Source organism: Phyllobates terribilis, unplaced genomic scaffold (genome assembly GCF_046119375.1).
Source record: "Phyllobates terribilis strain yellow unplaced genomic scaffold, ASM4611937v1 Scaffold_1__5_contigs__length_1240528914, whole genome shotgun sequence".
In the NCBI taxonomy this organism is placed as follows: Eukaryota; Metazoa; Chordata; class Amphibia; order Anura; family Dendrobatidae; genus Phyllobates; species Phyllobates terribilis.
This window is the reverse complement of record NW_027362761.1, coordinates 615110323-615126211: the sequence shown is the minus strand read 5'-3', so window position 1 is coordinate 615126211 and position 15889 is coordinate 615110323. Positions and strand designations below refer to the sequence as shown.

Sequence of the window (15889 nt, the reverse complement as noted above, 5' to 3'; positions counted from 1 at the left end):
TAAATAGCAAAAAAGAGGCATTCAAGAGATTAAAACAGGAAAACAGTAAGGAGGCACTAATGTGTTACAAGGAAAAAACGAGAACCTGCAAAAAACAAATAAAAATAGCGAAGGAGGAAACAGAGAGACGTATTGCTAGGGAAAGTAGATCAAATCCCAAACTGTTCTTTACGTATATAAATAGTAAAAGGATTAAATCGGATAATATTGGACCGATAAAAAGTGAGGAAGGCAAAATCATAGAGAAAGATGAGGATAAAGCTAATCTATTAAATAATTTTTTTTCGACAACTTTCACAAAGGAAATAGAACTAACAGGAGAAATGAGAAGTGACAAGCTTAATCCTCCACTAAGTATGACAAATCTAACCCAAGCTGGGCTACAGAAACGCCTCAGTAACATTAAAATAACCAAATCACCAGGACCTGATGGCATACACCCACGGGTACTAAGGGAACTAAGTCATGTGATAGACAGACCGTTATATCTTATATTTAAGGACTCTGTTGAGACTGGGTCTGTGCCACTTGATTGGCGACAGGCGAATGTAGTGCCAATATTCAAAAAGGGAGCGAAAAGTGACGCCGGAAACTATCGGCCGGTGAGTCTGACGTCCCTTGTGGGCAAAATTTTTGAAAGCTTCATTAAAGAGGCAATTACGGAGCATCTTGATGCTAATAATCTTTTAATCCCGAACCAACATGGATTCATGAGGAATCGCTCCTGCCAAACAAAGCTGATTGACTTCTACGAGGAGGTTAGCTCTCGAGTAGATCAGGGGGAACCAGTGGATGTCGTGTATCTCGACTTCTCAAAAGCGTTCGATAGCGTGCCACATAATAGGTTGGTATACAAAATGAGAATGATGGGGCTGGGGGAAAATGTCTGCAAGTGGGTAGCTAACTGGCTAAAGGATAGAAGGCAGAGGGTGGTTATAAATGGAATATACTCAGATTGGGTAAGCGTCACTAGTGGGGTACCACAGGGGTCTGTACTAGACCCAATGTTATTTAATATCTTTATTAACGACATAGTCAACGGGATAAATAGTAAAATATCAATATTTGCAGATGACACAAAGTTATGTAAAACAATTAATACAAAAGAGGACAGTGCAGACCTACAGAGGGATTTGGATAAGCTGGGTAGGTGGAGCATTAAATGGCAAATGAGGTTTAACGAGGAGAAATGTAAGGTCATACATATGGGAAGGAAAAATGGAAGTCACCAGTACTCACTGAATGGGAAATCATTGGGGCATTCAGAGATGGAGAAGGACTTGGGCATCTTAATTGATAGCAAACTAAATTGGAGTGCCCAAAGTCAGGCCGCTGCTGTAAGGGCAAACAGGGTAATGGGATGTATCAGAAGAGGTATAGCTGCAAAGGAGGAGAACATTGTTCTTCCACTGTACAAAGCACTGGTCAGACCACACTTGGAATACTGTGCTCAGTTATGGGCCCCAATATATAGAAAGGATATAAATGAGCTTGAAAAGGTACAAAGGAGGGCAACAAAATTAATAAAGGGAATGGAGGGACTGCAATACCCAGAGAGGTTGGCAAAACTAGGACTATTCAGCCTGGAAAAGAGAAGGTTGAGGGGGGACATAATAAATGTGTACAAATATGTTAGGGGACAGTATAGAGACCTTGCCCGGGATTTGTTCAAAAGGAGGGATATTACGGTAACAAGAGGGCATTCACTAAGACTGGAAGAGAAAAGGTTTCAGCACCAGCATAGGAAGGGGTTCTTTATGGTAAGAGCAGTGAGAATATGGAATTCACTGAGTGAGGAGACGGTAATGTCAGATTCACTAAACCAGTTCAAGCGGGGACTGGATGCATTTCTAGATACCAGGCAGATTTCAGCATATACTTAAAAATAAAATAAAATAGTAGGTTGATACAGGGATTTATTCTGACTGCTGGTTTCAGAGTCGGGAGGGAATTTTTCCTCAGGTGAAGATTGGCTAAATCACTTGAGGTTTTTGCCCTCCTCTGGATCAACTTTAGCAATTACAGAACTAACAGGTCGAACTTGATGGGCGCAAGTCTTTATTCGGCTTTACAAACTATGTTACTATATCATTAGGGACCTGGCTGTACAAGCAGCGGCAACCGCCGGCTTTAAGGCTCCCGCAGTCGTTTCCCAGGTCCCTTTGAGAAAGGTGTCAGCTTTCTTATCCAAAGGGTCCTTAAGAGCTCCCATATCGTCAAAGGGGAGAGGCGATCGTCTAGATGCCTTGGCTATGGCCACATCTATTTTTGGGGTTTTCTCCCAGGAGGAAGAAGCTGAGTCTTCAAAGAGGTATTTCCTTTTAAAGAACGGAGGGAGAACACCCTTTCTCTCTGGCTTTTTCCATTCTCTACGTATCAAATCCTGAAGTTTATCGTTAAAGGGAAAACTTCTTCTTTTCCTTTGCCCCAGCCCCCTGAACATTACATCCTGGACTGATTTCTCTGGTCTGGCATCTGTAATATCCATGGTTGAGCGAACCGATTTAATCAAACCATCAACTCCATTAAATGGGAAACAATGCTGATCCGCACAACTAACTGAGGAAGTGGATGATGAAGAGGCTGAGTTGTCCGAGTCCAACTCATAAGCCGACGAGAAGGAGTCATCAGGGGCTGGGGAGATCTCACAGTCTGTATGCACCTTTCCCTTAGCCTTTTTAGAGAAGATCTTACTAATTTCAGACTTGACTAAGATTTTCAATCCCGAGGCCAATCTAGGGGTCTCATCTGCTAGTGTCTGATTGATACAGGACTGACAATTTTTTGGGATACGAGTCAGGAAGGACGGTGTTACACAATGCACATTGAAAATGCTTGGTCTTGGAGGCACACTTCTTCCCCTATTAAAAATAGAAGGGGAGGAGGGATACTCCATTACTAAGTGACCTTTCTCGTAGATCACTTACCCAGGCAGCTCACAGGGCTGGTACCGGTTTGGGGGAAGGACCTTTCTCAGCTGGGGGGGATCTTCCCTGGAGGCTGCAGATTCGTCCATCCTGCTGGAGCCGTGATGACTGGACTTAGACGCCGAACCTCGCTTTCCTGAGGACCGGGCATTACCAGCAGCTCGAGGGCGATGCACCTTTTGAAGCTCCCCAAACAGCCGCTGAGATGGTGAAGATGGCGGCTGCTCAACTTGCTGCTGCTGTTGCTCACTATCAGTCTCCATGATAGGGAGAAGTGAAGCTGGGAAGCCCCGAACAGCGGTGCCTGGGCCAGTTAAATAGCACCTGTTCCACCCTTCCCTCAATCATCTGACTTTAATTATAAATATATATATTTTTTTTAGGGGTGAATACCGCACTTACGATTTAGATGCACATGACCGGACTTCCGGGTCCCAGTCACGTGACCGCCCCGAGGCGTGGTGACGTCATCGAGCCGCGACTCACAGGAGGAGGCCGGAAGTGAGCGCCCACACGAGCCCCGAGGACGCCGGGATGTTCCAGCCGCCACCACTCCAGGTAGGCTCTGCTGAACCGACGGGGCTGCTTCCCCAGACCTGGGGGCAGCCCCCCAGAATATCCAGAGCGCCGTCCTCCGCCGGGTGTTGATGGGAATGACACCCCACGCAACCCGCCATCATCTTCAGGGTGTTGGTGGGCTTGCCACCCCAGATAGGGGCGCAGTCCAACTGCAGTCCGGATCAGTCCAGGGGCAGCCCCCCCCCTCAGATAGGAGCGCAGAACTGGCTGTAGCAGATGATGATAGGGCTGCAACCCCAGAATAGGGGCGCAGCTCCCACTGCTATCCGGTGCAAGGATGCTGTGCATTTCCCAGATAGGGGTGCACCCGCATAGCGGATGATGGAGCTGCGATCCCAGATAGGGGCGCTGCTCGACAGCTGTCGGCATATCCAAGAAAATCTTCCACGAGCCTGCTATAGGGTCCCTCCATCAAGGACAGGAAACCAAACTGAGGCGAGAGAGAGGGCCGCCCCCTTTTAAGCCTGTAGGTTTCGTGTCCTTGGTGGGCGGATCCCCTCTCTCGTGGTGCTGTCATGGTCGACCGATAAATAGAAGATGGCTACTGGAATTCAACAATGAAAAAAAAAAATTGTCCTGGTCTATAGAGGGGTTTTCCAGTTTAAGAAAAGGCAACCTGTGCTTTACTTAAAAAAAGCGGCCAGCTGGGCCTGATGTTTATAGCCTGGGAAGAGGGTAATACCCATGGAGCTTCCCAGGCTATTAATGTCCGCTCACAGCTGTATACTTAGCCTTTACTGGTTATTAAAATGGGGGATCCAAAACCCCCAAAAAATTTGACATGGGCCCCCCTATAATTAACCCCTTTACCCCCGAGGGTGGTTTGCACGTTAATGACCAGGCCAATTTTTACAATTCTGACCACTGTCACTTTATGAGGTAATTACTCTGGAACGCTTCAACAGATCCCCCTGATTCTGAGATTGTTTTTTCGTGACATATTGTACTTCACGATAGTCGTAAAATTTCTTCGATATCACTTGCGTTTATTTGTGAAAAAAATCGGAAATTTGGCGAAAATTTTGGAAATTTGAATTTTAACCCCTTAAGGACCAGAGCTTTTTCCGTTTTTGCTTTTTCGTTTTTTGCTCCCCTTGTTCCCAGAGCCATAGCGTTTTTATTTTTTGGTCAATATGGCCGTGTGAGGGCTTATTTTTTGCGGGACGAGTTGTACTTTTCAAAGCCATTACTAGTTTTACCATATCATGTAAGGGAAAATGGGAAAAAAATTCCAAGTGCGGTAAAATTGCAAAAAAAGTGCAATACCACAGTTGTTTTTTATTTATTTTTTTTTACCACGTTCACTGAATGCTAAAACTGACCTGCCATTATTATTCTACAGGTCATTACGAGTTCGTAGACACCAAACATGTATAGGTTATTTTATATTTAAGTGGTGAAAAAAAATTCCAAAATTTGGTAAAAAAAAAAAAATAGTGCCATTTTCCGAGACCTGTAGCGACTCCATTTTTCGGGATCTGGGGCCGGGTGAGAGCTTATTTTTAGCGTGCCGGGCTGACGTTTTTATTGGTAACATTTGGGGTAGATTCGATGTTTAGATCGCCCGTTATTGCATTTTATTGCAATTTTGCGGCAACCAAAAAACGTAATTCTGGCGTTTAGAATTTTTTTTCTCGCTACGCCGTTTACCGATCGGATGAATTCTTTTTTTATTTTGATAGATCGGGCGATTCTGAACGCGGCGATACCAAAGATGTGTATGTGGGGTTTATTTTTTATTATTTTATTTTGAATGGGGCAAAAGGGGGGTGATTTACACTTTTATATTTTTTTAATTTTTTTGTAAACTTTTTTTTTCACTTGTTGCTTGCTTCAATAGTCTCCATAGGAGACTAGAAGCAGCAACTGTCCGATCGCCTCTGCTACATACAGGGGACCAGCAGATCCCCTGCATGCAGCAGAAATGGTCCTGTGCTATGAGCGCCGACCACTAGGTGGCGCTCATAGCGACCAGATCATGACAACCACAGGCGTCTGCTGCAGACCCAGGGTTGTCATGCACGCCCATCGGTGACCCGCGATCATGTGACGGGGTCGCCGGTGGGCGGGGCTTATGACGCGCTACCCGGAAGCACGCGTTAAATGCCGCTGTCGGAGATTGACAGCGGCATTTAACAGGTTAACAGCCGCGGGTGGATCGCGATTCCACCCGCGGCTGTTGCGGGCACATGTCAGCTGTAATAATCAGCTGACATGTGCCCAGTTCAGTGAGGGCTCAGCGCAGCAGCCCTCACTGAACGGGGGGTACGCAAATATGCGTACTAATACGGCATGGGTTGGAAAGGGGTTAATGCCCTTAAATCAGTGAGATATGTCACACAAAATAGTTAATAAATAACATTTCCCACATGTCTACTTTACATCAGCACAATTTTGGAACCCCAATTTTTTTTTTTTTTTTTTTTTATTAGGGAGCTATAAGGGTTAATAGTTGACCAGCGATTTCTCATTTTTACAACAAAATTTGCAAAACCATTTTTTTAAGGACCACATCACATTTGAAGTGACTTTGAGGGGCCTTTATGACGGAAAATACCCAAAAGTGACACCATTCTAAAAACTGCACCCCTCAAGGTGCTCAAAACCACATTCAAGAAGTTTATTAACCCTTCAGGTGCTTCACAGGAATTTTTGGAATGGGAAAGAAAAAAATGAACATTTAACTTTTTTCACAAAAATGTTATTTTAGACACAATTTTTTTTACTTTTGCAGGGGTAACAGGAAAAAATGGACCCCAAAATTTGTTGTGCAATTTCCCCTGAGCACACTGATAACCCATATGTGGGGAAAACCACTGTTTGGGCGCACGGCAGGGCTCGGAAGGGAAGGAGCGCCATTTGAGTTTTTGAATGTAAAATTTGCTTGAATAATTAGCGGACGCCATGTTGTGTTTGGAGAGCCCCTGATGTGCCTAAACATTGGAAACCCCCCACAAGTGACACGATTTTGGAAACTAGACCCCTCAGGGAACTTATCTAGATGTGTGGTGAACACCTTGAACCCCCAAGTCCTTTACAGAAGTTTATAACATGGAGCCATGAAAATAAAAAAAAATAAAAACTTTATCCACAAAAATGATCTTCTAGCCCCAATTTTTTTATTATCACAAGGGTAAGAGGAGAAAATGGAACCTAAAAACTGTTGTGCAATTTCTCCTGAGTATGCTGATACCCCATATGTGGGGAAAATACAGTGTTTGGGCGCACGTCAGGGTTCAGAAGGGAAGGAGCACTGTGTGACTTTTTGAAAGCAAAATTGGCTGGAATCAGGAGCAAACGCCATGTCGCATTTCGGGAGCCCCTGATGCGCCTAAACAGTGGAAACCCCCCACAACTGACTCCATTTTGGAATCTAGACCCCTCAAGGATTTTATCAAGGGGTATAGTGTTACTTTTGAACCCAGAGCTCCGATAGAATTTGATAACATTAGGTCATCATATTGAATAAGTTGTCATTAGTAGTGCGCTCAAGTGCTCGCTACTTGAGTTTGCATCGGGTACTCAGATATGCACCATGTATCACGGGTGCTCGAGACCCTGCCCCGCATGTTTCACGGTTGTTAGAAACAACATGCAGGGATTGCTCGTGCATGGCAGGCGATCCCAGCAACGTTTTTTTTGGCCACAAAGCATATGGGGCAGAGACTCGAGCATGTCACTCGAACACCCACGATACTCAATGCATACACGAGCACCCGATGCAAACTCAAGTAGCGAGCACTTGCGCTCAACACTGGTCGCCATATCGTCATCATTTTTTTTTTCTTTACTTTTGAAAAAATCCCAACCCTAACACAACCCTAACCCCAACCCTAATCCTAACCGCAACCCCAACCGCAACCACAACCCTGTGTTATTCCATTTTTTGTTTGGCAGTATGATGATAAAATATTGTTTTTTGCTTCGTTTTTTATTTTTTACCGTGTTCACTAAAGGGGTTAACTAGCGGGACAGTTTTATAGGTCAGGTCGTTCTGGACGCGGCGATACCAAATAGGTGTACTTTTATTATTTTTTTTCATAATAAATAAATATTATGGGTTCAATAGATTTTTATTTTTTGGGGATTATTTCTTCATTTTTGTTTTTTATATTTTTACCATTTTTATTCACTTTCCTACCCTTTTTTTTACTGTTACACATTGTCCCACTATGGGACTTTCACTTTTTGCAGCCTGATCGGCTGTATAGCATAGAGAGCAGCAGTTCCCTATGCCATGCAGACTATCAGCGCTGCACACAGGGGAGACATTACTTTGGTCATGCACTGAGCATGACCAAAGTAACGTCCTGCCTCCTGGTGATCCGGATGTTGTCATGACAGCATCGGGTCGTCATGACATCATCCGGAAGCCGCCGCAGACATCGCTGGACGCCGGCAGGAGAGGTGAGTATAGTGATCACCTCCCCTCCCGCAATGCTGCGATCGACTTCGATCGCATTGTGGTGGTTAATGTGCAGGGAGCAGTGCGGGACCGCTCCCTGCACATAGCACCGGGTGTCAGCTGCGACAATCAGCTGACACCCGGCGGCGATCGCCCCGCACTGCTTGTGTGCGGGCACGATCGCCGCACGCGTAATAGTACGTAGCTGGTCCATAAGTCCCAGGGCGCAGCTACGTACTATTACTGACCTCGTCGGAAAAGGGTTAATAACCAGCAAAGGCTAGGCAGACAGCTGTGGGCTGATATTAAGGAATACTAGGAAGTAAGGGGCCAGCTGCGGATGGAGTGAGACATGCTTTGGCTGAGCACCGGAGCTTCATCTACCAAATCAACGGATAAACCGACTTCTAGAAGCTTCTCCTGACCAAGATTGATATCCCTGGACTCAGAAGACCTTCCTGTATAAGCTGACATCATTTAACCCTGGGTCAGAGTGGAATTAGTGGAGAAATCCACAGAAAACAGCGGTGGGCCTAGTCTACTTTGAAGCGGGGAAATCCCCAGCCCAGCACTCCCTCTGATCCTTTCACTTAACTAAGGACAGCGTTAACCACAGGGATTGGATCTAACTAATTTCTTCACTACAACACCCAGAGGAACCCCCTGAAGAAATAAATACCTCATTGTGAGGAGCTGCCCCCTTACTAAAGACTATGATACTTTTCCAGCACGGACCACCATTTTTGTCAATATTATTATTGTGTTTTATTAGTGATTAACTTGTTATGTTTTATACAGTTCTGCTTACTTGTCAGTATATAAGATTCACTTGTAAAATGTCCAGCATTCCACTAATCTCATCTTATCTCAGGAGTCCATTGTTTCAACAGCCAATAATCTCATTACGTGAGTGTAGATTGAGACACAGTGGAGCCGTCACCACAGGGGGTCTTACATGCAGTCTCAGATGAAGGCTTCTAGAATATTCTTCATTGTTTTTAGTGAACAGTAAATGCTTAAGGGGGAGGGTGTCCTCCTTCCGGAACTGTAGGATCCCGTCAAGGACAGGAAACCAACTGATGCGGAGAGAGGTACCGCCCTTTTATCTGTAGGTTTCCTGTCCTAGAAGGGCGGATCCCCTCTCTCCGTGGTGCCGTCATGGGGGAAGGAGAAATCACAAAGTGCTCTTATAATAAAGTACACCCTGGTTATTGTGAATATAACCCCTGTATAACATCTGGCCTGTTCTTCACACATCACCCCCTGAGTATGCCCCCCGGGGTCTATATACCCAGCAGAGGCCACTGGAGCCAATATACAGCGAGGAGACATATGTTGTATGCCGGGGGGTAAGGGGGCTGGATGTTATACACTGGGGGAGCAACGGGCCTGGATGTTATACACTGGGGGAGCAACAGGGCTGGATGTTATACACTGGGGGAGCAACAGGGCTGGATGTTATACACTGGGGGCGACGGGGCAGGATGTTATACACTGGGGGGGGGGCAACAGGGCTGGATGTTATACACTGGGGGGGCAACGGGTCCTGAAGGAGAAGCCAGAATGCAGTGATTAATGCGTGTGGCCCAATACTATTCTCCATATAGTGAATCTTCACCATAAATAACACGCTGAGAGGGGATATAATCCGTGCATGGTAAAGGGCGCCCCCTCTGGCAGTATCTTGTCTCCATGTTTATAAGTTGATTGAACCAGAACTCAAAAAAAGACATGATGTCAGATAACGACAACTCTAGATGCGGCCATCGCAGCTGTTTGTAGATACGAGCTCCTAATCCCTTTTATGATGAAGCAATTCTCCACCCGGCACAGAGGACTAAACATCTGTCATGTACGGTCACCCATAGGCATTTATGTGGCAGCAGGGACTTGTGTAAGACAAATATGGATATAAAGGATGGAAGGAAGATTATAGAAGGTAAAGGGAAGCTAAATACAGTGGGTATGGAAAGTATTCAGACCCCTTTACATTTTTCACTCTTTGCTTCATTGCAGCCATTTGGTAAATTCTAAGAAGTTTATTTTTTTCTCTCATTAAAGTACACTCTGCACCCCATCTGGACTGAAAAAAAAACAGAAATGTAGAAATTTTTGCAAATTTATTAAAAAAGAAAAACTGAAATATCACATGGTCATAAGTATTCAGACCCTTCGCTCAGACACTCATATTTAAGTCACATGCTGTCCACTTCCTTGTGATCCTCCTTGAGATGGTTCTACTCCTTCATTGGAGTCCAGCTGGGTTTAATTAACTGATAGGACTTGATTTGGAAAGGCGCACACCTGTCTATATAAGACCTCACAGCTCACAGTGCATGTCAGACCAAATGAGAATCATAAACTCAAAGGAACTGCCCAAGGAGCTCAGAGACAGAATTATGGCAAGGCACAGATCTGGCCAAGGTTACAAAAGAATTTCTGCATTACTCAAGGTTCCTAAAAGCACAGTGGCCTCCATAATCCTTAAATGGAAGAAGTTTGGGACCACCAGAAGTCTTCCTAGACCTGGCCGTCCAGCCAAACTGAGCATTCGTGGGAGAAGAGCCTTGGCGAGAGAAGTAAAGAAGAACCCCAACATCACTGTGGCTGAGCTCCAGAGATGCAGTAGGGAGATAGGAGAAAGTTCCACAAAGTCAACCATCACTGCAGCCCTCCACCAGTCAGGCCTTTATGGCAGAGTGGCCCGACGGAAGCCTCTCCTCAGTGCAAGACATATGAAAGTCCGCATAGAGTTTGCTGAAAAACACATGAAGGACTCACAGACTATGAGAAATAAGATTCTCTGGTCTGATGAGATGAAGATAGAACTTTTTGGTGATAATTCTAAGCGGTATGTGTGGAGAAAACCAGGCACTGCTCATCACCTGCCCAATACAATCCCAACAGTGAAACATGGTGGTGGCAGCATCATGCTATGGGGGTGTTTTTCAGCTGCAGGGACAGGATGACTGGTTGCAATTGAAGGAAACATGAATGCAGCCAAGTACAGAGATATCCTGGATGTAAACCTCTTCCAGAGTGCTCTGGACCTCAGACGTGGCCGAAGGTTCACCTTCCAACAAGACAATGACCCTAAGCACACAGCTAAAATAACAAAGGAGTGGCTTCAGAACAACTCTGTGACCATTCTTGACTGGCCCAGCCAGAGCCCTGACCTAAACCCAATTGAGCATCTCTGGAGAGACCTGAAAATGGCTGTCCACCAACGTTCACCATCCAACCTGACGGCACTGGAGAGGATCTGCAAGGAAGAAAGCAGAGGATTCCCAAATCCAGGGGTGAAAAATCATTCCCAAGACGACTCATGACTGTACTAGCTCAAAAGGGGGCTTCTATTCAATACTGAGCAAAGGGTCTGAATACTTATGACCATGTGATATTTCAGTTTTTATTTTTTAATAAATTTGCAAACATTCCTACATTTCTGTTTTTTTTCAGTCAAGATGGGGTGCAGAGTGGACTTTAATGAGAAAAAAATGAACTTTATAGAATTTACCAGATGGCTGCAATGAAACAAAGAGTGAAAAATGTAAAGGGGTCTGAATACTTTCCGTACCCCCTGTATGCGCTTCCTAAATCATTAAGAAGAGGTGTGAAGACGGCCCCGGTATTCATCGGTGCACAGCCGGACTCTACAGGAGCAGCCGCGCCATCACCGGACGCTTCTGCTGTGATGTGGACAGCGGATAAAGCTTCACTGCACCGGAGACTCCACACGATATCACACACCGGTCATCATCATCACCATCACACGCCGGTCATCATCATCATCATCACACACTGGTCATTATTACACACCTGTGGAAACATCTACCGGAATCTCCTCCTTCCCGTCACTCACACACAGCTGATCCCCCCTCGTCATCGCTTCTTCTTCTGTCTCGTCCTTCACTTTATTCTTAGTCGGATCTCCCTCCTGATATATCAGATGTAACAATCAGCGCAATACAAGAAACCACCAAAATATACGACATCTATGACCTCGATCAGAAATGTCCCCCCATATACAGATCCGGTACAGGGCTCAGCACCATCTACCTGATGACTCTCCGGGATGTTGTGATTCTCCTCTGGACAGTCCTGGGGATACAGAGGACGGGGACATCTCTCTGGTGGATTTCTCCTCCTGGATCCATCTGTAGGAAATACACAGTGACGGAATAGATTGTGTCATGTGATGATGAGATGATGGGAGTAGTAGAAGGTGACCACAGAACAGACATGACAGTCTCCCCTCCTCACCCTGCTGATCGGCCCATATTGCGGTCGCCTCTTGTGCTCCATGTATAACCGCAACCTTAATATCAATCAGATCTTCACCCTAAAAAGAACAATGTAAGATGAGCTCAGGTCCCATCACTTCATGGTCAGATGTTGTGGGGACTTCAGTGTCATCTACCTGATGATCCTCCGGGATGTTGTGATTCTCCTCTGGACAGTCCTGGGGATACAGAGGACGGGGACATCTCTCTGGTGGATTTCTCCTCCTGGGTCCATCTGTGGAGACACAGAGACTGAATACATGACCTGCCGTGTATCTGTCTATATATGAGACTCGTCTCTCAGAACCGGTAATTCCATGTTTATGTATCAGGGAATAAATTACATTGTTGTGGTCCTCACCCCCGGTACCGAGGTCCCAGCACATTGTGGGCCCCAAGTATGAAATAATAATCAGCGAGGCCAAAGCCTAATGCTCTCTGCTCTGTGCTCGGAAAATGAGGAGACCCTCGGTACTCGGAGAGGGACCGAGAAGACCCTCGTCAGTCAGATGAAGGAGCCGCACTAAGAAACACAACTTCAAGTTTCGTCTCCACCAGGGATGGAACCACAGAGGAGCTGGAGAAAGCTCCACATTTCCATCCATCAGTTTCTTCTCTCCTAATTCCCCATTATGGAGATTGGGGGGGGGGGAGTGGGACGGTTACCAGTACCGTATATACTCGAGTATAAACCGACCCAAGCATAAACCGAGGCACCTAATTTTACCACAAAAAACTGGGAAAACTTATTAACTTGAGCATAAGCCTAGGGTGGCAAATGCAGCAGCTACTGGTAAATTTCCCAAGCATTGCCCCCTCAACCGAAATCCTGGTATGCATGGCCCCCCACCCCTCGTCCCTAATCCTGGTATGCATGGCCCCCAACCCCTTGTCCCCAATCCTGGTATGCATGGCCCCCACCCCTCATCCCCAATCCTGGTATGCATGGCCCCCACCCCTCGTCCTCAATCCTTGTATGCATGGCCCCCACCCCTCATCCCCAATCCAGGTATGCATGGCCCCCACCCCTCATCCCCAATCCAGGTATGCATGGCCCCCACCCCTCATCCTCAATCCAGGTATGCATGGCCCCCACCCCTCATCCCCAATCCTGGTATGCATGGCCCCCACCCCTCATCCCCAATCCTGGTATGCATGGCCCCCACCCCTCATCCCCAATCCTGGTATGCATGGCCCCCACCCCTCATCCCCAATCCTGGTATGCATGGCCCCCACCCCTCATCCCCAATCCTGGTATGCATGGCACCCCTCATCCCCAATCCTGGTATGCATGGCACCCCTCATCTCCAATCCTGGTATGCATGGCACCCGTCATCTCCAATCCTGGTATGCATGGCACCCGTCATCCCCAATACTGGTATGCATAGCACCCCAATCCTGGTATGCATGGCACCCCTCACCCCCAATCCTGGTATGCATGGCACCCCTCATCCCCAATCCTGGTATGCATGGCCCCCCCATCACAGCACAGTTGAAAAAAAATAAACACTCCTACTCATCTTCCTCTCCTCTGCTCCAGCGCTGCGTCCTGTCTGCCTGCATCTCACCTCAGCTGCAGGAATATTCACTCCTCTCCACGCCGGGAATATGGGTGTGGAGTGGAGTGAATATTCATTCTCCTTAATAGCGAAGTGTAAGTTGCAGCTGCCACTTCCTGCAGCAGCTCAGCGATCACATGTGCAAGCAGCTAAATAAAATAAATATTCACGACCATGGCGTGGAGAGGAATGAATATTCATTCTCTTTAGTAGTGGGCACACATGGTAGCTGCAGCAGCGGCTACTACCTGTGCCCACTCCTCTGTCGTCGCAACCTCCACCCCACCGGTATATACTCTATATATAAGTACACTGCTCAAAAAAATAAAGGGAACACTTAAACAACAGAATCTAGTGAATCCTGCTTTGAGCAGGGGGTTGGACCAGATGACCCAGGAGGTCCCTTCCAACTCTACCATTCTATGATTCTATGATTCTATGATTCTATGAATATAACGCCAAGTAAATCAAACTTCTGAGAAATCAAACTGTCCACTTAGGAAACAACACTGATTGACAATCAATTTCACATGCTGTTGTGCAAATGGAATAGACAATAGATGGAAATTATTGGCAATTATCAAGACACCCTCAATAAAGGAGTGGTTCAGCAGGTGGGGATCACAGACCACATCTCAGTACCAATGCTTTCTGGCTGATGTTTTGGACACTTTTGAATGTTGGTTGTGCTTTCACACTCGTGGTAGCATGAGACGGACTCTACAACCCACAGAAGTTGCTCAGGTAGTGCAGCTCATCCAGGATGGCACATCAATGCGAGCTGTGGCAAGAAGGTTTGCTGTGTCTGTCAGCGTAGTGTCCAGAGGCTGGAGGCGCTACCAGGAGACAGGTCAGTACACCAGAAGACGTGAAGGGGCCCGTAGGAGGGCAACAACCCAGCAGCAGGACCGCTACCTCTGCCTTTGTGCAAGGAGGAACAGGAGGAGCACTGCCAGAGCCCTGCAAAATGACCTCCAGCAGGCCACAAATGTGCATGTGTCTGCACAAACGGTTAGAAACCGACTCCATGAGGGTGGTATGAGGGCCCAAGGGCATCTCTGGGAACTCCTTCAAGATTGTTGGAAGACCATTTCCGGTGACTACCTCTTGAAGCTCAAGAGAATGCCAAGAGTGTGCAAAGCAGTCATCAGAGCAAAAGGTGGCTACTTTGAAGAACCTAGAATATAAGACATATTTTCAGTTGTTTCACACTTTTTTGTTAAGTATATAATTCCACATGTGTTAATTCAGAGCTTTGATGCCTTCAGTGTGAATGTACAATTTTCATAGTCATGAAAATACAGAAAAATCTTTAAATGAGAAGGTGTGTCCAAACTTTTGGTCTGTACTGTATATAATGTTGAGTTGAAGTGTGTGGTCATGTTGCGCCCCAGTCGGTGAGCTGGCACTTGCAAGCACTGCTGCAGCACAGCCAAACTGGCGGCAGCTGTAGGTGACTTGCGGAAAAAGAAGCACACGTAATGTACCTTCAAGAAGGTCAGGTAAATCTAGGTAGGCTTTCAGAAAGCACTGAACCACTAAGTTGAGTAGGTGGGCCAGGTATGGTACGAGTGCGAGCTTGCCCAGCTTTAGAGCCGCCAGCAGATTACAGCCATTATCACACACGACCATAGAAGTAGCCCTGAAAAGGACCATTTTGTTTTAGGTTTCAGCAGCCAGGCCTGTAATGCAAACTCTACCTTCTCCAGTAACTCTTCCTACTCTGTTTCCAGGGTAGAGAGTGGTGAGCATCGCATGACCCGATGAAGTGATGCGGCCGGCCAATTACAGTAATGCCATAATCAACATGGCTGCGGCATTACCATAATTGGCAGGCAATCCCTGCATGTTTAGTGGCTGAAGAACAGCAGCGAAACGAGCAGGGTGGGGACTCGAGCACAAGGGATACTCGATCAAGTACCGAGCAGTGGCGAGCAGGCTCATTCATCACTAGCTGGGCCATCTGCAGACAAAATGTGACCGATGTGTAATGGAGGCAAGAGAGCCTTTAAGAGAATAATCAGGGAATGAAAGCTGTGAGAAAATGTAGAGAGAACCAGAGCAAGTCTGGAGAAAAATCATCTATTATAGGACGAGGCCGAGAGACGTCATCACATCCACCGGAGCCAACAAGAG

At 46.4% G+C, this 15889-nt stretch overlaps 1 protein-coding gene across 1 annotated transcript in view; it reads right to left on the bottom strand.

Annotated features, from left to right (window-relative positions):
* LOC141272787 (uncharacterized) overlaps window positions 1–11847 on the bottom strand; it is a 28513-nt gene extending 16666 nt beyond the window's left edge. The window contains exon 1 of the mRNA XM_073683857.1: window positions 11731–11847. Coding sequence (XP_073539958.1) covers window positions 11731–11797 — 67 coding nt within the window. The 5' untranslated portion in view covers window positions 11798–11847. The remainder of the gene's footprint in view (window positions 1–11730) is intronic.
* Window positions 11848–15889: the final 4042 nt, after the last annotated feature.